The 23,700-nt window shown below is 45.0% G+C and overlaps 1 protein-coding gene across 1 annotated transcript in view; it reads right to left on the bottom strand.

The window, feature by feature from the left end:
• Positions 1–4,916: 4,916 nt before the first annotated feature.
• Positions 4,917–23,700, bottom strand: part of LOC110523417 (cat eye syndrome critical region protein 2 homolog) — a 59,982-nt gene continuing 41,198 nt past the window's right edge. The window contains exons 8-19 of the mRNA XM_021602095.2: positions 22,151–22,240; positions 21,899–22,055; positions 21,122–21,251; positions 17,782–17,819; positions 17,528–17,619; positions 17,262–17,388; positions 16,381–16,751; positions 16,032–16,175; positions 15,082–15,874; positions 6,163–8,041; positions 5,997–6,062; positions 4,917–5,878 (exon numbers count right to left, since the gene is read on the bottom strand). Coding sequence (XP_021457770.2) covers positions 6,014–6,062; positions 6,163–8,041; positions 15,082–15,874; positions 16,032–16,175; positions 16,381–16,751; positions 17,262–17,388; positions 17,528–17,619; positions 17,782–17,819; positions 21,122–21,251; positions 21,899–22,055; positions 22,151–22,240 — 3,870 coding nt within the window. The 3' untranslated portion in view covers positions 4,917–5,878; positions 5,997–6,013. The remainder of the gene's footprint in view (positions 5,879–5,996; positions 6,063–6,162; positions 8,042–15,081; positions 15,875–16,031; positions 16,176–16,380; positions 16,752–17,261; positions 17,389–17,527; positions 17,620–17,781; positions 17,820–21,121; positions 21,252–21,898; positions 22,056–22,150; positions 22,241–23,700) is intronic.

Genomic DNA, 23,700 nt, shown 5'->3' with positions numbered 1-23,700 from the left:
CCAAATGTACAACATTTAAGAGCAAATAAATATGATTCACATTTAATCAAATCTAGATATTTTACTAGTGCAGACAACTGGATGACAGAGTAGAAGTGGAGTGAGTGGCATACAGACTTCCATGTCTTGTGCAGACTACACATCAGCGACAACAAAGCTGCATAACAGTATGATAACCTCACAGACCATTTACAACTACATTGTCCATACATGGACAGCGCAAATGATCACACTACCTACGAGAAGACCTCATCTAGTACTAAAAATCCCTAGCAAGTAAAACAATACATCCTTAAACAGCAGGGTTCCCCAACTGGCTCGCGGGTGGTTTTTTGGCCCCCCCAAGTTTTCTGAGCAAAACTTGTTCCTAAGAATTCCCACGGATAATAGAGATACATGTGATCGTATACAAATGTAAGCAAGGTTTGAAATGATGTTTTAGGTGAAATATATATTTTTGGCCTTCTTGCGGTCAAATGGCAGTATACAAATGATTTGTAATTATGTTCCGGCCCACCGACCATTCGCTCAAGAAAGAAAATTGGCCTGCGGCTGAATCTAGTTGATGATCCCTGATATACAGTATCCTGGGACAAATCAAAAGTCTCACAGCTTCCAGTATTTTCCTATATTCATCCCTTCTTGAGCACATTTCCTTTTAATGCCATAGGTGTCTATAATTGAGGGAACTACACTGCCATCTCTATGCTGCCTAACACCGATCCAGTAGAACCACAGGGCTCAGGTTGTCTACTCACCTCACTCTGTGGCAGGAAGGCATGCAATCTATACAGCTGGTGAGACAAGATCATATTTAAAGAGCCCTTTTCTGACGACCTCAGACATACGCCCTTTAACAACCCCCCCTCGGCAGTAACACAAATAACCTTACAATAAAATGTTCCATGGACGGGTATGCTATACTTTTGTTCAGGACAGTAACTTGACTTGGCACTGGGAAAATTAGACATAGTCATGACAATAGTAGTGTTAGGCCATTTATGTGCTGGGGACTGACTCTGGTGAGTGGAGGGACTTAGTGGATGCCAGTGGACTGGCTATGAGGTAGATTCATTTGTTGCCATCACTATACCTGTGAGGCTCACAGGCACAACATGGATATGATAAGATGGGGAAGACTTCAATCTACACAGATCAATTGTTCAAAGACAAAATCACTCACCGTGTACAGTACCAGTCAAAAGTTTGAACATTCCTACTCATTCAAGGGTTTTTCTTTATATTGTAGAATAATAGTGAAGACATCAAAACTATGAAATAACATATGGAATCATGTAGTAACCAAAAAAAAAAACGTTAAATCAATGTTTCAATTTTTTTTTTTTACTCGATAAGTCAGTTAAGAACAAATTCTTATTTACAATGACGGCCTACCCCAGCCAGACCCGGACGGCGCTGGGCCAATTGTGCGCCGCTCTATGGGACTCCCAATCATGACCGGATGTGATACAGCCCTGGATTTTTTTAGATCAAAGTAGCCACCCTTTGCCTTGATGAAAGCTTTGCATACTCGTGGCATTCTCCCAACCAGCTTCATAAGGTAGTCAACTGGAATGCATTTCAATTAACAAGTGTGCCTTGTTAAAAGTCAATTCCACAAACTTCTTTCCTTCTTAATGAATTTGAGTCGATTAGTTGTCTAGGGGTGGTATACATTAGCTAGCCCAAGTTCATATTATGACAAGAACAGCTCAAATAAGCAAAGAGAAACAACAGTCCATCATTACTTTAAGACATGAAGGTCAGTCAATGCAGAGGACAAGTTCATTAGAGTTAACTGCACCTCAGAAATTGCAGTCCAAATAAATGCTTCAGAGTTCAAGTAAGACATCTCAACATCAACTGTTCAGAGGAGACCATGTGAAATCAGGCCTTCATGGTCAAATTGCTGCAAAGAAATCACTACTAAAGGACACTAATAAGAAGATTTATTGGGCCAAGAAACACAAGCAATGGACATTAGAATGGTGGAAATCTGTCCTTTGGTTTGATGAGTTTGAGATTTTTTCAAATGTGATTTGTGGTTTCAACCGAGGTGTTTTTGTGAGACGCAGAGCAGGTGAACGGATGATCTCCGCATGTCTAGTTCCCACCGTGAAGCATGGTGGTGTGACGGTGGGGGTGCTTTGCTGGTGACACGGTCAGTGATTTATTTAGAATTCAAGGCACACTTAACCAGCATGGCTACCAGTGCATCCTGCAGCGACACACCACCCCATCTGGTTTGCTCTTTGTGGGACGATCATTTTCTTTTCAACAGGACAATGACCCCACACACCTCCAGGCTGTGTAAGGGCTATTTGACCAAGGAGAGTGATGGAGTGCTGCATCAGATGACATGGCCTCCACAATCTCCCGACCTCAACTCAATTGAGATGGTTTAGGATGAGTTGGACTGCAGAGTGAAGGAAAAACCAGGCAACAGGTGCTCAGCATGTGGGAACTCCTTCAAGACTGATGGAAAAGCATTCCAGGTGAAACTGGTTGAGAGAATGCCAAGAGTGTGCAAAGCTTTCATCAAGGCAAACGGTGGCTCACTTTGAAGAATATCACATATTTTGATTTAACACTTTTTTGGTTACTGCATGATTTCATACGCGTTATTTCATAGTTTTGATGTCTTCTTCACTATTATTCTACAATGTAGAAAATAGTCAAAATAAAAGAAAACCCCTTGAATGAGTAGGTGTCCTAACTTCTGACTGGTACTGTATAGTGGCAATGACAAGAGCAACAATATTAAACAAAAAAAACAAAAACTCAACTATTCCAATTAGTACAAAACGGAATAGATATTTTATTTAACCCCAAACAAAGCAAACAGGTTGGCAGTGAGCAAGACCACCCCCCCAAGAGGACCAAAAATAACACAGAATCTTGCAAGAACAATATTGGTTTATCAGTTTCTTCACATAAAATTAGGTTGATTCATTTGTCACAATTCCAGTCATATTTTCTTGTCCTTCAAATAATTCATTAAAATACCCGTATAAAACTGTACACCCTGAGGACATATAAAAGGTTAATTGAATTGGGGAGGATGAAGCACTGACGTGAAGAAATAATCATGCATGGGTGCAATTGTGGATACAATCTTAACCGTTACGAATAGAATAATAAAACTCACCATAAAAGGAGCTACAGTGGTACTACCATGTTAGGTGTTATTTTTCGCCAAATGTATGGAATGCAATACATGGTCCAGGTTAAATGAGGTGGGCTGTAAAGATGACAACATTAACATAAAAAAAGACCTTAGAATACATCAATTGTTGATTCTAACTCATGTTCTCTTAGTGCGTATACCAACCAGCAGGACACATGGAAGTGTGGAAAACCATCCAACATAATTCCCTAGTTTGAGACAAGAGGTCAACTACAGTGAAGAGTTACAGTTGAAGTTGGAAGTTTACATACAATACACTTATGTCGGAGTCATTAAAACTCGTTTTTCAACCACTCCACAAATTTCTTGTTAACAAACTAGTTTTGGCAAGTCAGTTAGGACATCTACTTTGTGCATGACAAGTAATTAATCCAAAAATTGTCTACAGATTCCAGTGGGTCAGAAGTTACCATACACAAAGTTGACTGTGCCTTTAAACAGCTTGGAAAATTTCAGGAGATGTCATGGCTTTAGAAGCTTCTGATAGGCTAATTGACATCATTTGAGTCAATTAGAGGTGTACCTGTGGATGAATTTCAAGGCCGACCTTCAAACTCACTCAAGAAATCAGCCAAGACCCCAGAAAAATAATTGTAGACCTCCACAAGTCTGGTTCATCCTTGGGAGCAATTTCCAAATGCCTGAAGGTACCACATCCATCTGTACAAACAATAGTATGCAAGTATAAACACCATGGGACCACGCAGCCGTCATAACACTCAAGAATGAGATGCGTTCTGTCTCCTAGAGATGAACGTACTATGGTGTGAAAAGTTCAAATCAATCCCAGAACAACAGCAAAGGACCTTGTGAAGATGCTGGGGGAAACAGGTACAAAAGTATCTATATCCACAGTAAAACGAGTCATATAGCGACATAACCTGAAAGGCCGCTCAGCAAGGAAGAAGCCAATGCTCCAAAACCGCCATAAAAAAAGCCAGACTACGGTTGCAACTGCACATGGGGACAAAGATCCTATTTTTGGAGAACTGTCCTCTGGTCTGATGAATCAAAACTAGAACTGTTTGGCCATAATGACCATCGTTATGTTTGGAGGAAAAGGGGGATGCTTGCAAGCTGAAGAACACCATCCCAACCGTGAAGCATGGAGGTGGCAGCATCATGTTGTGGGGGTGCTTTGCTGCAGGAGGGACTGGTGCACTTCACAAAATAAATGGCATCATTAAGGAGGAAAATGATGTGGATATATTGAAGCATCATCTCAATACATAAGTCAGGAAGTTAAAGCTTGGTCGCAAATGGGTCTTCCAAATGGACAATGACCCCAAGCATACTTCCAAAGTTGTGGCAAAATGGCTTAAGGACAACAAAGTCAAGGTATCGGAGTGGCCAGTACAAAGCCCTGACCTCAATCCTATAGAAAATTTGTGAGCAGAACTGAAAAAGCTTGTGCGAGCAAGGAGGCCTACAAACCGGACTCAGTTACACCAGCTCTGTCAGGAGGAATGGGCCAAAATTCACCCAACTTATTGTGGGAAGCTTGTGGAAGGCCACCCGAAACGGTTGACCCAAGTTAAACAATTGAAAAGGCAATGCTACCAAATACTAATTGAGTGTATGTAAACTTCTGACCCACTGGGAATGTGACGAAATAAATAAATCATTCTCTACCTTGTTCTCTCTTATTCTGACATATCACATTCTTAAAATAAAGTGGTGATCCTAACGGACTTAAGACAGGGAATTGTTACTAGGATTAAACGTCAGGAATTGTGAAAAACTGAGTTTAAATGCATTTGGCTAAGGTGTATGTAAACTTCCAACTTCGACTAATATATATATATATATAAAACAAGCACCAACGTAAAAATTCCAAGGCCACTCCAGCATGTGTAGACTATCCCTAGTGCATAGCAGAGAAGGCTCTCCGCAGGTCTATATCTATCATTCACACATACATTCAACAAAAAGTAAACGGCAAGGCCCGTCTGTCGACAGGGTTCTGATGACGGCTTCTCTTCAGTCTTAAAGTTCCTCCTTTTCTACACCTGAGTTTAAAAACATTTGGGGAAAACCCCCCAAAGAAACAATAACACCAGCCCCCTCTTCTCATCACCGAATCCATTTTTCTCTTCTGTAGAGGTTTGGACAGGACCGAAGGGGCTGGAGGTCCATAGGAGAGCTATAGTCAGGGGAAGAGTCTTCCTCCAGATGACCAGAACCCAATGACCAGTAGCTTTGTCCAACCAGTGTGAGGCTGCAGACAGAGGATCAGGATCTCCAGATGTTCTTGCAGGAAGGGACCAGCTGTGTACACAGTCTGAACTGGAAGTCCACTGGCAGACAGAGCCATGTCTCTGCATAGAGGCAGTCTCAGTGAGGCTTCCACATGAAGCAGACAGACAGCCCGAGGGGCAAAGAACTCATTCCCTAAAGAGATTCTCACATAAATATATGTTTCCCTTGTCTGCACACACTGCATATCTTCTGTCTGATGCAGTGAGAGCAGTAGTTACTGGTGCCCCTTGACACAGACAGACAGAGAAAAGACAACGGCCAAGACTCCATTTTGAGCCGCTCCACAGTAGAGAACATCATGGTTCCAACAGCACAGTCACATTTAAAGGCTCATGACAGGAGACACACAGGCAACCACACGGGTTATCGTCATGGATGGATGAAATGCAGGCACTGCTTTGTGTACAGGTGTTTGTTGCTTTTGTCCTTCACCTGGATTGTGGGGAAAAGGAATGAAAAAAGGAGATTAAGCATTGAAACATGACAGGGATTCGGAAATATTGATTGGTGATAGCCCTTCACCCTCCTCCGCCATTGAATAATCACTCACCCTGCGCCCAGAGTTGCTCAAACTCCCTGTTTACTGCTGGGACCACTGGGAGACATCATCTGCTGCCTACAACATTACATAATAGATATCAGTAACCTCCTCTTCCTAGCCATCAAAGCAAAATAACAAACTAACAGTTAGAGCTACACTGGAGATTCTTTCTTACCCTGGGTGAAGGAAGTGTTCGGGCGCCAGGCCTCTCTGCTGGACCATCATGCCCTGGAAGTGGCCTCCGGCCTGGGGATGTCTGTACATGGCCATGCGGGTCTGCCCCGGGGGAAAGGGAAGGTGCTGGGGCCGGTGCAGGGCTTCCATGAGGTGCGGGTGGGGTCTCTGGGGGGCGTAGTGTCCACTGGGGTAACCTGGCTGGTTGGGGTATGGAGCATGGGACATCATGTGGGGAGGCGGGGCCCCGCCCTGCTGCATCCCAGTATGCACTGCTCGGGAATCGTACAGGAAGTTGGCCACGTGAGGTGGGGGCTGGGCACTCCGGCGGCGTGCGGCAGCGTTGTGGCTGTCCAGGTCCAGGATCTCTTTGGGGCTCTCTGGCCGCTCTGAGCACTCCACCACCCGAGCAGGCTGATGCTTCACAGGGCTGCCGGCCTCCCTACTCTCCTTCTCCACAGATCCTCCACGGGGGCCCTCGGGCAGGGGATTGGGGGACATCAGGCTGCCCCCGGAGCCCTCAGAGCCCAGGGGGGAGCCCATGCTGCTGCCCTCCTTCAGGCGCCCATTGACGTTGGCACTAGTTGCAGGCAGGTAGGTGTTGGAGGGCATGGGGTGGCGAGGCTGGTACTGCTGCTGCCTGTGCCACTCCTCGGAGGGGTAGCCCCCCCGGCTGTTGCCCTGGGGCTGGGGGTAGAAGTGTTGCTGCTGGTACTGGGGGTACATGTTAGGGTGGCCCTGGGGATGCTGCTGCTGCTGGGCCATGTGGTATGGATAGGCAGCGCCTTGCTGGTGGTAGGTGGGGTAGCCGGCAGGGTTATGGTGGGGGTTCATGGTCTGGGGAACAGGTTGGTTCGGGTAAGGCTGTTGATTTGAAGGGGGCATGGGTTTGCCCATAGGTTGACCATAGTGCAGATGTGTTGGGCTGCCCATGCCATATTGACGCATGGCTCCATTGTCCTGGCCCTGGGAGTGGGGAGGCATGGCTGGGTTGTGACCAGGTGCCGGTCCCCTTGGCCCCTGGTTACCGGGTTGTGTCTGTTGTGCCTTGGGACTGAACGACTGTTGTTTATAGATGCCATTTGGAGGTCCAGACTTCATCATGCTGGAGTTACCAGAACTGCCTCCAGAGTCCCTCCTGCTAGTGGGCTCGCTTGGCCTCTGGTCATCTGGGCTGGGCTGGGGAGGCAACTGGGACACAGGGTGGCTGGGGGGCAGGGAGGTGAGAGGTGCTGGCTGGGGGGAACCAGGGCCAGGCTGGGCCCCCTGGGGGGCGCTCTGTGGCATTCCATGAATGGAGATTGGTTGAGGGACATTATGCACCACATGTGGAGGTGTGTTCTGAGAGTTTTGTTGGTGGGGGTTTTGGGATCCTTGCTGTGGGGCATTTCGAGTGATATGTTGAGGGATGTTTTGTTGCTGTGCATTCTGGGTATTGTGTTGATGGGTGTTCTGAAGACGAGTGGCATTCGCTAGGATTTTCTGGGGAGGGCTCTGGGTAATATGCTGTGGAGGATTCTGGGAGTGACGAGAGTTCTGGGAGTGAGGTGCATTGTGGGGGTGAGGAGGATGAACAATGGAAGGGTTGTTCTGATGAGGGGGAGTCTGGCTGACAGATTGTCCTCTGCTCTCCCCCTCTTGGTTGTCGTTTGTCTCTGAGCTCTGTGGGAGTCCCAGCCCAGACGCAGCCTGCTCCCGGGTCCCGCTAACCCTCTCCTGTGACCTGCCCCAGTTTGGAGCAGAGGGGCTCTGCATGCCCCGAGTGGGGCGACTGGGAGGCTCTGTGGGACGGGGGAACGAGGTGCGTTCCTGTTCAGATGGGACGAGTGTTACCCGAGCTCCTGCATGGTTGTTGGATGTTTTGGGATCTGACGTAGACCCTGTCAAGACAGATAATTTAGTGAGTGGAAGGTTGTTACAGTGAAAACAAAGAATCGATTTGTCGAACAGCATCTGAATGAATGCCGCAAGACTGAGAGCGAGTCCTATTACATTTCCTTTGCACAGACTCAAAATGGTCAAATTAATTGATACACAAAATTAACAAACGATCTATGATTACATTTGTAAGTGAAAAATGTTGGGTTCATCCTTCCATATCAAAACATCTTGCTAGGGTAGCTGCAGTGCTAATTTCGTCCACAAAAAAAGTCACGGAAATACATTTTTCAGTGGCAATTGACCAGACTAAATAGACCCAGAAAAAAAAAAAAAAAAAAGACTAAATTATCTTTGACTAAAATCTGACTAGTAAGTGGACTGGACAATAGTTTTTGGAGAGATTGAGAGCTTTTTATGACATTAGTAAAATTGTAAGGCTTTCTCATTGCAATGTTGCACTGCGGTAGTGTTGTCACAATAACAGAAATTTGACTTTGATACCAGGTTTAATATCACGATACTCGATACCAAAAGAATAGTTGATAGCGAAACGATAACACGGCAAAAAATTTAAAAAAATACATTTAAAAAAAGGGTATTAGTTAGACAGAATAACCACTGGGATAGATATACAGTGCCTTGCGAAAGTATTCGGCCCCCTTGAACTTTGCGACCTTTTGCCACATTTCAGGCTTCAAACATAAAGATATAAAACTGTATTTTTTTGTGAAGAATCAACAACAAGTGGGACACAATCATGAAGGGGAACGACATTTATTGGACTTTTTAACTTTGGGAGGAATGGGAAAAAATGTCAGTCTCTCGATGTGCAAAACTGATAGAGACATACCCCAAGCGACTTACAGCTGTAATCGCAGCAAAAGGTGGCGCTACAAAGTATTAACTTAAGGGGGCTGAATAATTTTGCACGCCCAATTTTTCAGTTTTTGATTTGTTAAAAAAAGTTTGAAATATCCAATAAATGTCGTTCCACTTCATGATTGTGTCCCACTTGTTGTTGATTCTTCACAAAAAAATACCGTTTTATATCTTTATGTTTGAAGCTTGAAATGTGGCAAAAGGTCGCAAAGTTCAAGGGGGCCGAATACTTTCGCAAGGCACTGTATATTGCTGTCATTGCTAAGTTGAGTGCATTTCACGTTACTTTTGGGTTGTAATCATATTATAATGCTCAGTACTCACATGAATGTCACGCTGAATACATTTTCATGGCATTGTCACTCAGTTATAATTTAGTTGCTAGTAGAATAGCAGTACAATGCAAATGTCATTTCTAAAATAGTTTGTCGTTTTGCCACCCAACATCCCTTGCACTGCTTTAGAACACCTTTTGCATAGTTGTTTCGGTGGGCTTGCCCTCACCATCTGCTCTGTAAGCAAAGTATTCCCAAAGTTTGCTTCTGGAGTCTGTCAGCTGCGTGCACAAGCAGCCTGGCCAGCTTACTACTGCCCCCTTGAAGATTCAAAACAAATTACTAGACAAACTATCCTCTCAATCCGTATATGACATGAGATATTTGACAGAAGTACTGAAAGTAACAAATTCTAGTAATCAAACTGTTTTTCATGTTCTAGTATTGAAAAGGGGACAAAGTTTCATGCCCAGGTCATTCACAAGTCACCTCTTTGCCTGGCAGGGTTGCCATGTCCGCGGTTTCCGGCTAAATTGGGATACTTTGAAAACTGTTGTGGTTGAAAATGTATTGGTCGCGGGTTGCAGGTTTTTAGGCTACTTCTAAATTGCACCGTGGACGCCATGGCGTTTAAAAATAAAATTAAAAATATAAGAATTTCACTTTGACCTGCTGCTGCTGACTGTCAGGCAGGCTGTTGCTGAGTGTTGTTTTGGGAGGGAGGGGGAGGGCCGTGTGTGTGTGCGTGTGTTGAGCACAGCACTGCAATAGGCAGCTGAGTCACGTGACTGAGAGGAGAGCAGCACGCCACAGTTTCTAAACCCAGCGGCCCAACATTGTGAGACGTCCGGGGAAGCTTGCGAAACAGGCCAAGCCGGGGTTAGGTGTTTGAGAAGTCAATGAGAAAAGTGAAGAATTCTTCCATAACAGAAATTGAATAATGTGTCCCTGAACAAAAGGGGGGGGGGGGGGGGGGGGGGGTGAAAATCAAAAGTAACAGTCAGCTGCATTAAGTACTACAGTGCATCTCCTCCTCATGGACTGCACCAGATTTGCCAGTTCTTGCTGCGAGATGTTACCCCACTCTTCCACCAAGGCACCTGCAAGTTCACGGACATTTCTGGGGGGAATGGCCCTAGCCCTCACCCTGGAGGTTCAATCGATCCCAGACATGCTCAAGGGGATTGAGATCCGGGCTCTTCGCTGGCCATGGCAGAACACTGACATTCCGGTCTTGCGGGATATCACGCACAGAACAAGCAGTATGGTTGGTGGCATTGTCATGCTGGAGGGTCATGTCAGGATGAGCATGGAAGGGTACCTCATGAGGGAGGAGCGGTGTAGTCAGGGTATTAGGCGCCTCACAGTACGGACATTGCAATTTATTGCCCTGGCCACATCTGCAGTCCTCATGCCTCCTTGCAGCATGCCTAAGGCACGTTCACGCAGATGAGCAGGGACCCTGGGCATCCTTCTTTTGGTGTTTTTCAGTGCCAGTAGAAAGGCCTCTTTAGTGTCTTACGTTTTCATAACTGTGACCTTAAATTGCCTACAGTCTGTAAGCTGTTGGTGTCTTAACGACCGCTCCACAGAGGCATGTTCATTAATTGTTTATGGTTCATTGAACAAGCATGGAAAACAGTGTTTAAACCATTTACAATTAAGATATGTGAAGTTAATTTGATTTTTATGAATTATCTTTGAAAGACAGGGTACTGAAAAGGGGACGTTTCTTTTTTTGCTGAGTTTATATACACACAATCAGGTAATAACAGATTGATAATGCTAGCTAGTTAGTTTACTGCAACCTATCAGACAGAATTTTGATTAGGCCTACAATACAGTTACAATATATGAAGGGGCAGGGCTCCAGACTGCTACCATTTAGTTGCCTTTTGCAACCCTTTGACTTGGCTGTGCGAGTTACATTTTTAATTGGTTGCGTCAGTGCGAGCTGAACAGTCATTATGTCTACATGACCACCTCTCACTCCAAAGTTGTAAAACATCCTAATTTCTGTCTGTTAAAACAATAAAGTGCATTATCCTCATAATTCCTGTAATGAGAGTGTCTGCCCAGCCCCTAGGCCTGTTTGGCTGGGGCCTGCTGCTGTGATGAGCGAGCCACTTGATGTGCTCTTAGGGAAGAAAAGTCTTCTGTATAACACTTCAAAATCCAATTGTGGGAAATACATAGCTTTGGAAGCAACTACTGTTGTTCTCAGGTTTCTGTGGGTAGGATTTGTATTTGTCATCTCTTAATATTGAGCTCAATATCAACTATTTTACAACCAAGATATCTGATATGGCTTTAAGATATGAACCGCAAACTGCGCAATAGCAATTGTGCGTGCATAGGGTAGAAGGCTACAACTTCAAAGTTCTTTTAGGACATTAAATGTAATGTTAGATTAATACAGCACTACTAGTAGTGGGTATTATATTTAGCGTTAGCGATCTAGCTGTGTTTTGAGTGCTCACTTCCTCATGTGGTGAATTAGCCCCAAAATAAATGTTCCTATGATAAAGTGCATGTAAAGATGTAGCCATATCTCTATTGAACAGTACAATTAGGAACTTTCTGGAGCCCTACTTTAACAGTAAAATATAACAATACCATACTGTCAACCCACAATTCATGACAATCATTGGGTTAGTTTGCAGATAAAAATACCTTGAATCATGCATTTTCTATTGTTTGATGCCGTGGAAAAATATGGTGCCACCAAATCATGGGCTGGTGCCAAAAAACTGAAAAAGTTAGTGCCACCAGGGGAAAATTTTAATCTGGAGCCATGTCAAGGGGTGTGATTTTTAACCTGGTGCAGAGTAATGTGTTCTTCTGCGAATTTAGCTGTTGGGAATAGAATCATAAATAGAATGTCATGCGGAAAAATATGTTATTTAGACAAGGCTATGTATACAAGTCAGTGACTTATGTTTACTACAGGTTAATGAGGCATTACAAATGTGATGTGACTAAAATTAAAGGGCATATATAGTTGACTAAAATGTCCTTCTGTTTTCATTATTTTCACGACTAGACAATCATTATTCAAATTACACAAATGTGACAGACTTAAACTTGCAATATGTAACTTTTTGGGCAACCTGACCAAATTCAAATAGAAATGTGGGTTATAGATTGGTTATTCACATTGAAAGCAAGTCAAAGAAGCGGTAGATCTGTTCTATGTGCACTATTTTTATGCTTCCTGTTAACTTCCGGTTTTGCATCCTTTACTTTCAGTTTTGTACACTACCTTCAAACTAGAGGACGACCGATTATGATTTTTCAACGCCGATACAGATTATTGGAGGACCAAAAAAGCCGATACCGATTAATCGGCCGATTTAAAAAAAAAAAAAACATTTTTTTATTTGTAATAATGACAATTACAACAATACTGAATTAACACTTATTTTAACTTAATATAAAACATCAATAAAATCAATTTAGCCTCAAATAAATAATGAAACATGTTCAATTTGGTTTAAATAATGCAAAAACAAAATTGTTGGAGAAGTAAGTAATATGTGCCATGTAAAAATGTGTGCCATGTAAAAAAGTTAACGTTTAAATTCCTTACTCAGAACATGAGAACATATGAAAATTGGTGGCTGCTTTTAACATGAGACTTCAATTTTCCAAGGTAAGAGATTTTAGGTTGTAGTTAATATAGTATTTATAGGACTATTTCTCTCTATACCATTTGCATTTCATATACCTTTGACTATTGGATGTTCTTATAGGCACTTTAGTATTGCCAGTGTAACAGTATAGCTTCCGTCCCCCTCCTCGCCCCTACCTGGGCTCGAACCAGGAACACATAGACAACAGCCACACTCGACGCATCGTTACCCATCGCTCCACAAAAGCCACGGCCCTTGCAGCGCAAGGGGAATAACTACTCCAAATCTAAAAGCGAGTGACGTTTGAAACAGTATTAGCGCACACCCAGCCAACTAGCTAGCCATTTCACATTGGTTACACCAGCCATTAGGCTGATAGGCTTGAAGTCATAAACAGCGCTGTGCTTGCGAAGAGCTGCTGGCAAAACGCACAAAAATGCTGTTTGAATGAAAGAGCAGTCTGACTGAGCAGCAGCAGGCCCGTAATCAATCAAATCAGACTTAATTATAACACACAGAAATACGAGCCTTTGGTCATTAATATGATCAAATCCAGAAACTATCATTTCGAAAACAAAACATTTATTATTTCAGTGAAATACGGAACCGTTCGGTATTTTATCTAACGGGTGGCATCCAAGTCTAAATATTCTTGTTACATTGCACAACCTTCAATGTATGTCATAATTACGTAAAATTCTGGCAAATTAGTTCGCAATGAGCCAGGCAGCCCAAACTGTTGCATATACCCTGACTCTGCGTGCAATGAACGCAAGAGAAATGACACAATTTCAACTGGTTAATATTGCCTGCTAAACTGGATCAGTTGTTATAACTAGTGATTATGATTGATTGTTTTTTATAAGGTAAGTTTAATGCTAGCTAGCAATTTACCTTAGCTTCTACTACATTCGCGTAACAGACAGACTACTCGTGGCGTGCAATGGTTAGAGCGTTGGACTAGTTAACTGTGCGGTTGCAAGATTGAAACCCCTGAGCTGACAAGGTGAAAAATCTGTCGTTCTGCCCCTGAACAAGGCAGTTAACCCACAGTTCCTAGGTAGTCATTGAAAATAAGAATGTGTTCTTAACTGACTTGCCTAGTTAAATAAAAAAAGTATAATTTTTTTAATAATCAGAAATCGGCGCCCAAAAATACAGATTGTTATGAAAACTTGAAAATCGGTCCCAATTAAATTGGCCATTCCGATTAATCGGTCGACCTCTACTTCAAACAGCTGAAAATACAATATTGTTGGTTATGGAAAATATATTTCACAGCGGTTGAGATGGTACATTTATTCTTTCCCTCCCCTCCCGGAGGACCTAAGCCCTGGGACCATGCCTCAGGACTACCTGGCCTGATGACTCCTTGCTGTCCCCAGTCCACCTGGTCGTGCTGCTGCTACAATTTCAACTGTTCTGCCTGTGGATATGGAACCCTGACCTGCTGTCTCTAACTTTGAATGCTCGGCTATGAAAAGCCAACTGACATTTACTCCCGAGGCGCTGACCTGTTGCACCCTCTAAAACCACTGATGATGATGATGATGATGATACCCTGCTGGTCATCTACGAACGTTTGAACATCTTGGCCATGTACGATTATAATCTCAACCCGGCACAACCAGAAGAGGACTGGCCACCCCTCAGAGCCTGGTTCCTATCTAGGTTTGTTGCTAGGTTCTTGCCTTTCTAGGGAGTTTTTCCTAGCCACCGTGCTTCTACATCTGTATTGCTTGCTGTTCGGGGTTTTAGGCTGGAACCTAGCACTAATAGCATTTTGTGACATCGGCTGATGTAAAAAGGGCTTCATGAATACATTTGATTGATTGATTGATTCTTTACACTATCCTTGCTTGTTTTATCACAAACTGAAATTAGGCGAGCTATTCAAATATTTGCAACTAGCAAATGGAGGAGTGATTTCTGCATAGTGCATCTTTAATACTATTTTAATCTAAATGACTAGACTAAATCAAAAAAAAAAAAAGACTGATAAAATGAACACTGCTGCAGTGTGATGACATGTCATCTCTCAAAGCAAGTCACGAGACACTCCATTAAACTGGTCAATATTTAATTTGTCACTTACTGTGAAAAACAATTATTGCATTGTTGAGGGGAGTTGAGGGGTTTGCTTATGAAATATAGACTAAATGACAGAAAAGTCCTGAATTAAAATGTTTTAAGAAGGTCCATTTTCATAAAGTTAGCGAGGTAGAGCTCTAAAGCAGAGAAGGTCATTCCTACCTTTCGGCTTCAAATCTGCGTGATGGGCAGCCTGGCTGTCCGGGCCATTGTCTCTGGCAGGACGCAGCAGCTGAATTTCAGGGGGAGGGTGGTACTGCGAGGGGTGAGTTGGGGCGCTGCCAACACCCTGTAGGGGCTGCTGCTGGAAGTTGCCCATGTCCTGGTGAGAGGAGCCAGCAGAGAGTCCGGTGGAGGAGGCAGACAGCTGCTGCAGGGCAATCATCTCTGGGCTCTCCAGCATGGAGGCCAGACACTGCCTGGAGTCCTGATGAGGCATGGGGGTCCGCAGGGCCATGGGTCCATTGGGATGAGAGGGGTACCCCCCGGGGCCCCCAGGCTGCTCTGGCCAGGGTTTGGGGCCCATGGGACGAGGACACCCGGGGTTATAAGAGAGCTGCTGGTGGTTAGCCATATTTTGCACTTTTTTCCCAGGTCCACTGGGCCTCTCCTGGCCTTGGTGGTTCATCCCTGACCACATGTTAGGAGGCATGCCCATGCCTGGATGGAAGGCTGGGTAGTTGTGTCGTGGTGGGACGTCAGGCCCGGGGTAGCAATTACCTCCGGGGAGTAGGGGGTGGCCGTTGGTGCGCTGGCGGGACAAGTACATGCTGCTGTCGGGCATGGGGGTGCAGAGGCCCCCAGACTGGAGGGCCACGGGACGGGGGCCCAGTGAGGGACCATGGGTGGGACCCATGTAGGGGTGCTGCTGCCGGTGGTGCTGTGGCTGAAGAGGCCGGCCATCAGGCCCCATTTGGTATCCATGGCCAACGTGGTGTCCATCCCGCATGTGTGGCTGGAATACAACATCCATTAGTATGTGCATAGCAGCAAATATAAAATCAACTGACAGATCAGAAACACACAAAACATTGTGCGAGTACAGCAGATACTGGATAGCTCCGAATTAAATATGTGAAACCTCCTTCGATTGTTTTCTGAGCTGATCTCACCTGCATGTTGTAATGTTGAGGCATGTGATGAGCATTGGGATCCCCAGGCCGGGGCATGTGTCCCTGTCCAGGGTAGGCGTAGCCGGGGTCCATCCTCTGGCCATACATGTGTGGGCCGTGGGGATTAGGGGGGTGCTGGAGCTGCTGCAGAATGGATGACAGTTCAACATCTCATGTCTAAAATGTAATGCATTCATTTGTCTTCATCTAGAACTACCTTTTAGCTCCTCTGTAAAAAGGGGGAAAAACCCTTGATGCTTTCTCTTCATTCACTACCAACTCCTACTAAAGCAGTAAAATATACTTTCTCCTATGTGAAATATTGTTTTTGACATGCATGGCCAGCTACCTGCTGTGCTGGGTAGTAAAGGTTCCCAGGATGGGGCTGTCCATGAGGTATGCCATGGGGGTGTGGGGGGCCATTGGCCCAGTGGGGAGGAGGGGGTGGCTGTGCTGGCTTATTCCCCTCCTCCTCCATTGGGGTGCTGCCCTTGCCCCCTGGATGTGTCCGTTTGCGTGAGGCCTGCTCGGTGGCTCGGATCAAGCTTTCTGGCCCTGCCTGTTTATTGCCTTTGCTTCGCCTTTTCTCCTTGCGGTCTCTCTCACGGTCCTCGCCGCTCACGTGGAACTCCTCGTCCGTGTCGCCGTCCTCCGACGGGAAGTGCTTCAGTAGCGCCCGGCTGAAACAACGCTCCAGGGATTCTGCCATGATGCTGTACTCTGCAGAAAAACACAAGCACCATGAGTATTATCAGCATGCCACGCACACAGACACACACTCGTCTGTTGTGGGGCCAGGCGATGTTGACCCCAGCGTTGGCCGGCAGGTTGACCTGTTCAGAGGGCCTTGGTGTGGTTGACCCCTTGCCCCCCATGCCTCTCCCTTGGGAGTGCATTCAGACGGATGGATGGCTCCAGACAGGGCGCTTAACTAGGGGCTAGAATGTCTCTCTGGCAAGCAGGCAGGATGCTGCAGGGCCTGATGCACAGCTCAATCATTCCCCATTCATCACTGTCACACAGAGCCACATTAGAGCTCTCCCCCAACGCAGCCATTCTCCCCTCCTCTCCACCACGTGCACTTAGTCAAATTGATCTCTCTCATATTCATAAATCAAGTCCAAAGTCAACCCAAAAACCATTTGCACAAGCTAGAGGCATTTTTGGGACATTAGAAATTTGACAAAAAATAACGAGGTTATAGATCAAAATTAAGAGGTGTGTATTTACCGCTGTCTTCCCCATTGTACTCGATGCAGTTTTCAAATATGAGCTTCATGTCAGACACAAACTCTTCCTTGGTAATATACTCCCCTTCATTCAGCTTAGTCTCGATGGTGGATAGGTCCATCGGAGCCTGAGGAAAAATCATGGGAAAACAAAAATTACTACTTGTGGAATTGACGACCTCAAATTACAACTACAAAAACTCGTATAACCGAGGCATCTAACCGTCATTTCACAGTTTGGAACCTTCCTTTTCACTGTGAGCTCACCTGAATGACCGCATTATAGTTGGGGGCATAGGATTCATCCACAGGCTCCAAGAAGGGCCAGGCATCTTTGTGGGCTCTCAGGGCCTCCAACACTGTGGGGAGAGCAAAAGGAGAGGAGGAGGACCAAGGCAGTTGGAGTCAGAACAGAGGAAATCTCCTGGCTCACTGTCCAGAAAAATGTGCAGGTCAATATGCTTTACACATGCAGACATTATACAGTGATGATTGCATAGATGACAGGGCATATACATTACCTTTGTACAACGCCGTATAATCATCATCAATTTCATAGCTGCAATAAAAGATTGAGAAAATGTTCAAAACAAATTCACTCATTTATTCTAATAACTGGGTCACTGTACGGGTAACCGATTGCCATCAGTAAATAGATATGCCCCTAACACAGATACTCCTGCTTTCATGTTGAAAATGATAACCCTGTTCAATGAGAATTGTTTCGCACTTTGGAGTGCTGGCTGGCTGATTTTAAATTGTACCCTCAACTCAACTCTGGACAAAAATCATCTCAAGTCCCGACCACAAACGCTAGATCGACAAAAAACTCTTACTAAAGAGATGGGACTGACAGATATCTGGAGAGAGACTAATAGCTATTCTATGGATTATACATACTAATCCAATGTCCATAACACCTACTCTCGTATAGATAAAATGTTTATGCCAAAGATTTTCATAAATTCTGCCACTTGTCCAATCGGACCCATAGCGCTTTCAGATCACGCCTTTGTCCGCCTCCGCTTTGACCTCTGTAAAAACATCCCGAGGTCAAAAGAGCTGGAAATTTAACACCTCCATGTTATCAAACAAAGCATTCCATACATTTGGTCACTACATGGCTAGACAACTACACACAAGACAACAAAGACTATCCTGTTCCTCTGGCCACAATGTGGGACTCTGCCAAAGCCACACTAAGAGGTCATCTAACTCCATATGCTTCCTCTAAGAAAGAAATCAACGGAAACACAGGTTAGACGTTGAGAAGGAGCTTTAACGCTGCGAAAAAGTGCATAAACAATCGCCAGACAGCACCTCTTGGAGTCAACTTAAAGCAGCCAGAGCCAAACTTTATCAAATAAAAAGTGATCTTTACTAAACAAACAGCATGAGTATAGCAATAAGTATAGCAGATTGATTGCATACCAACTGAAAAAAAGAGAAGTCAGAGCGTACAATCACAGCCATCCGAACAGCAGATGACGAAGTCCCATATGATCCAAATAAGACAAATGTAACGTTTACCGCAAATTATATACTTCTGAGAGAAAACATGCAGAACTCTATTCCTTCCTAGAGGCAATCTCAATACCAAAACGATCAGAGACCGACCAAGAAGATCAACTCCCCCCTTCATTCCCGAGGTCGTCCTACAAGCAATTATCTCCATGCCACCTAACAAGTCCCTAGGCCCAGATGGATTTCCCCAGAGACTTCTACAAAGCTTTTTGGCCCCAGCTTAGCCCTATTTTCATGCCAATGCTGGATGATTTTTGCAAAAACTGCGCTCTCTCAGACGCTCTCACAGCCCTCATTACAGTTCTGCTATAAAAGACAAGGAGCCTCTATCCTGATCGTCCTTCCGGACCAGAAGCTTGTTGGATTGACTACAAAATAATTACCAAATTGCTGGCCAAAAGACTAAACACTCTTCTTCCCAAAATAATAAAAGATGACGATCATCTTCTGATATTATTGATCAAGTAAACACACAGAAGAGCCCTGTCCTGCTGGCATCACTGGATGCTGAGAAGGCGTTCGACAGGATGGAGTAGAACTTTCATTCAAACTTAATTAAATGGATTAGATCCCTATAGTCTCATCCAAATGCCATGGTGTCTACTAACGGTCGGAACTCTGACAGATTCCCTTTGGGATGTGGCACAAGACAAGGGATGCGCGATGCCCCCCCCTGCTCTACTTGTTGGGGGCGGAGTTGATAAGGAGCAATCCAAGTATTATGGGGGTTTCTGCAGGCGGATTTCAGCACAATATTTCGCTCTACGCGGATGTAGTCTTGCTCTACTTATTCAACCCTGAGAAATCCCTCCCTCCCATTTCAGACAATTGCTCAGTACAGCAAGTTCAGGATATAAGATACATTTGAACAAGTCCATTGTTTGCCCCCTCATTCTTACACTGACCAGCTCTATGAAGACACACTGTCCATTCCAATGTAAAACAAAGGTGTTTCAATACCTTGGAATCTTTGTTTTGTAACGCCAGATCTCCAAACCTGGATCTCCCTCCCAATTAGCTTAGTCAGAAGAGTCAATGTTAACCGTATGAACATCCTCCCTAGATTGAACTATTTATTTCAGATGCTCAAATTCAGATGCCCAGTTTCTTCTCTTTTTAAAAAACCAACCAACGCGTCACCAAATGTATATGGGGCAATAAAATAGAAAATACAATGATCAAGTTCTCCACTCTATCAAAACCTGAATCTAAGGGTGGTCTTTACCTTCAATTGTACTACTGGTCTGCCCTAATCCTCAACATCCTAACATGGATCACAGACGGACAAGACTCAACGTGGATTCAGATAGAGGCCCAATCCTGTGGTTCATTGCCCCTAAGCTCAATTATATTCATTAATAACTTTAGTGAAGTGGGCAACATACCCAAAACCCTTGTGATTTATACCACCCTAATAGCATGGAATGACTAAGAAATACCTTGGCATTTCCTCCCAGATATGCTCCCACTCACCTATATAGTGTACAACCCAGACTTGCCAAAAGCCCTGAGCAAATCCAACTTTCATCTTTGGCATCCTCTATGGATCAGGACCTGATCCGGCCTGTTTCATCAGAACCCAACTACTCTGAAATCCTTTTAAGAGCTATGCAGTGAATTCAATGTGCCAAGATCTTCAAATTATACATCATTTTATTACACCCCAGCGAGACTCCTTAGAATGAATACAGACATTTCTCCTGATTGTAAAATATGTACCATGGATGTATTCGAGCTGAAGAGAGATTACCAGATTTTGGCAATCTATACATACTGCTGCACATAAAACAGATGTACAGTTTGATATGACCCTGTCTCCATCTTCTTAATGCCCAGCAGGCATTAAGCAGTTCTTGATCCAGACAGGGAAAATTTGTTTATGACTATCATATAGTTCGCAAAAAAAAAAAAATGTTTTTAAATCCTAGAGTGGGCTTCTAATTCTTCTCACATTTAAAACGTGAATTGACCAGATTGACTTTCTTCCTCTTGAAAAGCTCACTTATGACATCTGCAAGAGACAGCCCAAGTTTGATAGACTGGTCTCCAATACTGAACTATATTTCAAATTGGACAGAGTGAATGGGGCGATTAAGGAAATGTGTGTGTGTATTTACACATATTGTGTAAGGTGCTGTAAAACAAATTATTTGTTCGTCATCTCAGCTAAAGCTGAAATAGCTAACATGTATTTTATTATGTTACTTATGTCTGCCACATCTGTGAATGTGGAATGCGTTTTGTTTGTTGATTGGAAAAACAAGTACATTTAACAAAAATTCACTGTCCATAAATTATCAGTACTCTAGTGTCGAGTAGTAGTGTGTGGCTCTTTACAACTCTTTTGTCCTGCGGGAGCGTCGAATGGGTGAGTGGGGCTCCAAGTGCAGCAGTTCGGGGGGCAGTTCCTTCCCCTGGGATATCAACCAGGCCTTCTCCTCACGCAGTTTCCGCCGCCGCGCTCGCTCTGAGGGAAACAGCAGAACACAGGAAACACAATTAATTACACACAACAGCAGCAGAATAAGGGATTGTACTTTACTACAGTTGCAAGGCCACCTGTTGGCCATCCGGCTGCCTGCTGGTGCACAGAGTCAATAAAAACCATGCCGAACAACATGAGAGACTGAAGGAGTTCAGAGAAGAAGAGTGATTCATTGACCATCCTTTAGCAGGCTTAGCTGATAAAAAAAAAGAAGGCGAGAACAGAAAGGAACACTATCTCTCAACATGAAAGGATGCGGGCTGCCGCCCGCCTGCTGTGCAGATTAGAAAATGTTGGAGGGTGGATTCCAACTGCTCTGATCCACCAGAGACCAGGCAGCCCAGCCCGGTCCCACTGTTCATCTATAATACATTAATGAGGGTCCTTCACCAGGTAATTAACCCTTGACAGGTGACATCAGAAGGACTCCTGTGATTCAAAGGGCTATATATTCCCACTCACTCTCAGCCCAATACGTGTAATATATTGCAATATATAATTCACAACCAGGGCAATAGATCATTCAACGGTACAGGCAATACAAATGCAGAGGTGTGTGCGGGGTTGGCCTGTCTTTCAGAATCCACCCTGAGCCCCACCCTGCCCCATAACCCAGCTCCACTACTCACCTTCCACAGCTTGGAGTCTCTCCAGCTCCTCTCTCTGGCGCTCCTCCTGCAGCAGCATCTCCTCTTCTCGTCTCTGCTCCATCAGCAGGGCCTGCCTGTCCATGTCCTCATCCTTCTGTTTCTGCTGCTCCCTATTGGCTATGGCCTGCAGCGTGTCCTGGACACAAACAGGAAACCATCAGTCCACTGGGTCTCACAGGAGACGGGACATACACTAAGAACGATAAATTACACACGCGCAGCTGGTCTCACCTCCTCCTCTTGGCTCATGCGTTTCTCAGAAAGCCGGTAAGAGCTGCGTACTGGGGTGGGGTCCAGCAGCCTCTGCTTCTGCTCATTCACCTGCAGAGGCAAAATAATCAAGATTAAAAACACAAATAAGTGGTTTCATTATTCACACAAAAATCACACTTAGTCACTTTGATCAAGTAACGCATCCACGGGAGCTAATAGCCAAGCAGGCCCCGGGGAATCCTCTGTGGTCTTCCAGCAGAGCTGTGAGGAGAGAAGGGGTGATCCAGGCTCTGCTCCTCCTCCCCCGACTACCCCCCCCCCTTTAAATCCCACCCACCCTGCTACCCCTCTCCTAGTGGGTCACTGACTAACCAAACAAATCAAACCCCTCCATGCGCCCTGTGGCAATCACACGTAACGATTTCCACTAAAAGCTGGGAGAGCGGGCGGTAACGTGTGTGTGCAAACTGACCACAGCATTGCCACAGTCCATAATGTAGCAATTAGTAGGAAACTTACATACTTAATATGAGCAGCAGAATTGGTTGCAGAATACAAACCACAACATGGAAGAAAAAAAACAGCAGGAAGCTGTAGTCAGAGCAGAACCCTTTGGGCCAGGCAGTATCTATGTCAGAGAAGGCAGTCCAAAAGGTATGGCTGTTTCCAAGAGCATGGGGGTAACGGAGTCTGGTACTTTGGATGTTATGGGAAACAAGATGGATGCCTGCCTCCTGGGTTGCACCACCTCCTGTGCCTTTTGTTTCTGTGGTGTTATTTGTTATGTTTTATATTTTTTGAGGAAAAATGTAGTTACTACGACTGTGATGTGGTTCTGTCACCTAGTTACCTTAAGATGAATGCACTAACTAAGTAACGCTGGAGAAAGAAAAGTGTCTGCTAAATGACTCAAATGTAAATGCTTCCCGTCAGGACGGGCCCTGTGAACCCCCACAAGAGGCCCTTTCCCCCTCTGTAGAGTTTTGCCTGCCAGCAGCATGGGGATGTGTTAGATAGCTGCCTTGCTCTTCCTCCACTGGGCCAGTGGTGGCCACCACCAAAGGGGCTGTCAAAGTGCTGAATGTGCTACAGCTCCCATCCCCCAGTCTTGTCTCTCTGCACCGGCGTGTCCCGGGGCTCCTCTGCCCTGCCTCTGCTCTGTGCATTACCCACAGCACTTAATCGCACACAGGAGATGGACTGCCTCTGGTGTCGCCACTTAAGTCGACAATCCTGCAGCACAGCAGGTCGTCAATCAAGTGGCTCCATCCCGCCTCAAGGTGAGTGCCTGCCTCCCGTCAGCGCCCTGCGAAATGGCTGTGACAGCCAGGGCTGTGGACGGGAGCTGGAGGTCTCCATGGCTGTGTGCGCACTCATACAATAATGCTGCGAAAGCGCACACACACACACACTTCCCAGATGCCTGCTCTGTACTGCCAGAGCCTGCATCCAGCGGGAATGTTCAGCAGCTTGAGAACTGTGAATATGTCCAGATAGATAACAGCCAGGCAGGCATGCTGGCCGTGAAGGACAGATCACCATCGGATGACCATTAGAGAATGACCCCA

This window comes from Oncorhynchus mykiss, chromosome 1 (assembly GCF_013265735.2).
Source record: "Oncorhynchus mykiss isolate Arlee chromosome 1, USDA_OmykA_1.1, whole genome shotgun sequence".
Lineage (NCBI taxonomy): Eukaryota > Metazoa > Chordata > Actinopteri > Salmoniformes > Salmonidae > Oncorhynchus > Oncorhynchus mykiss.
This window is presented reverse-complemented; position numbering and strand designations above follow the sequence as displayed.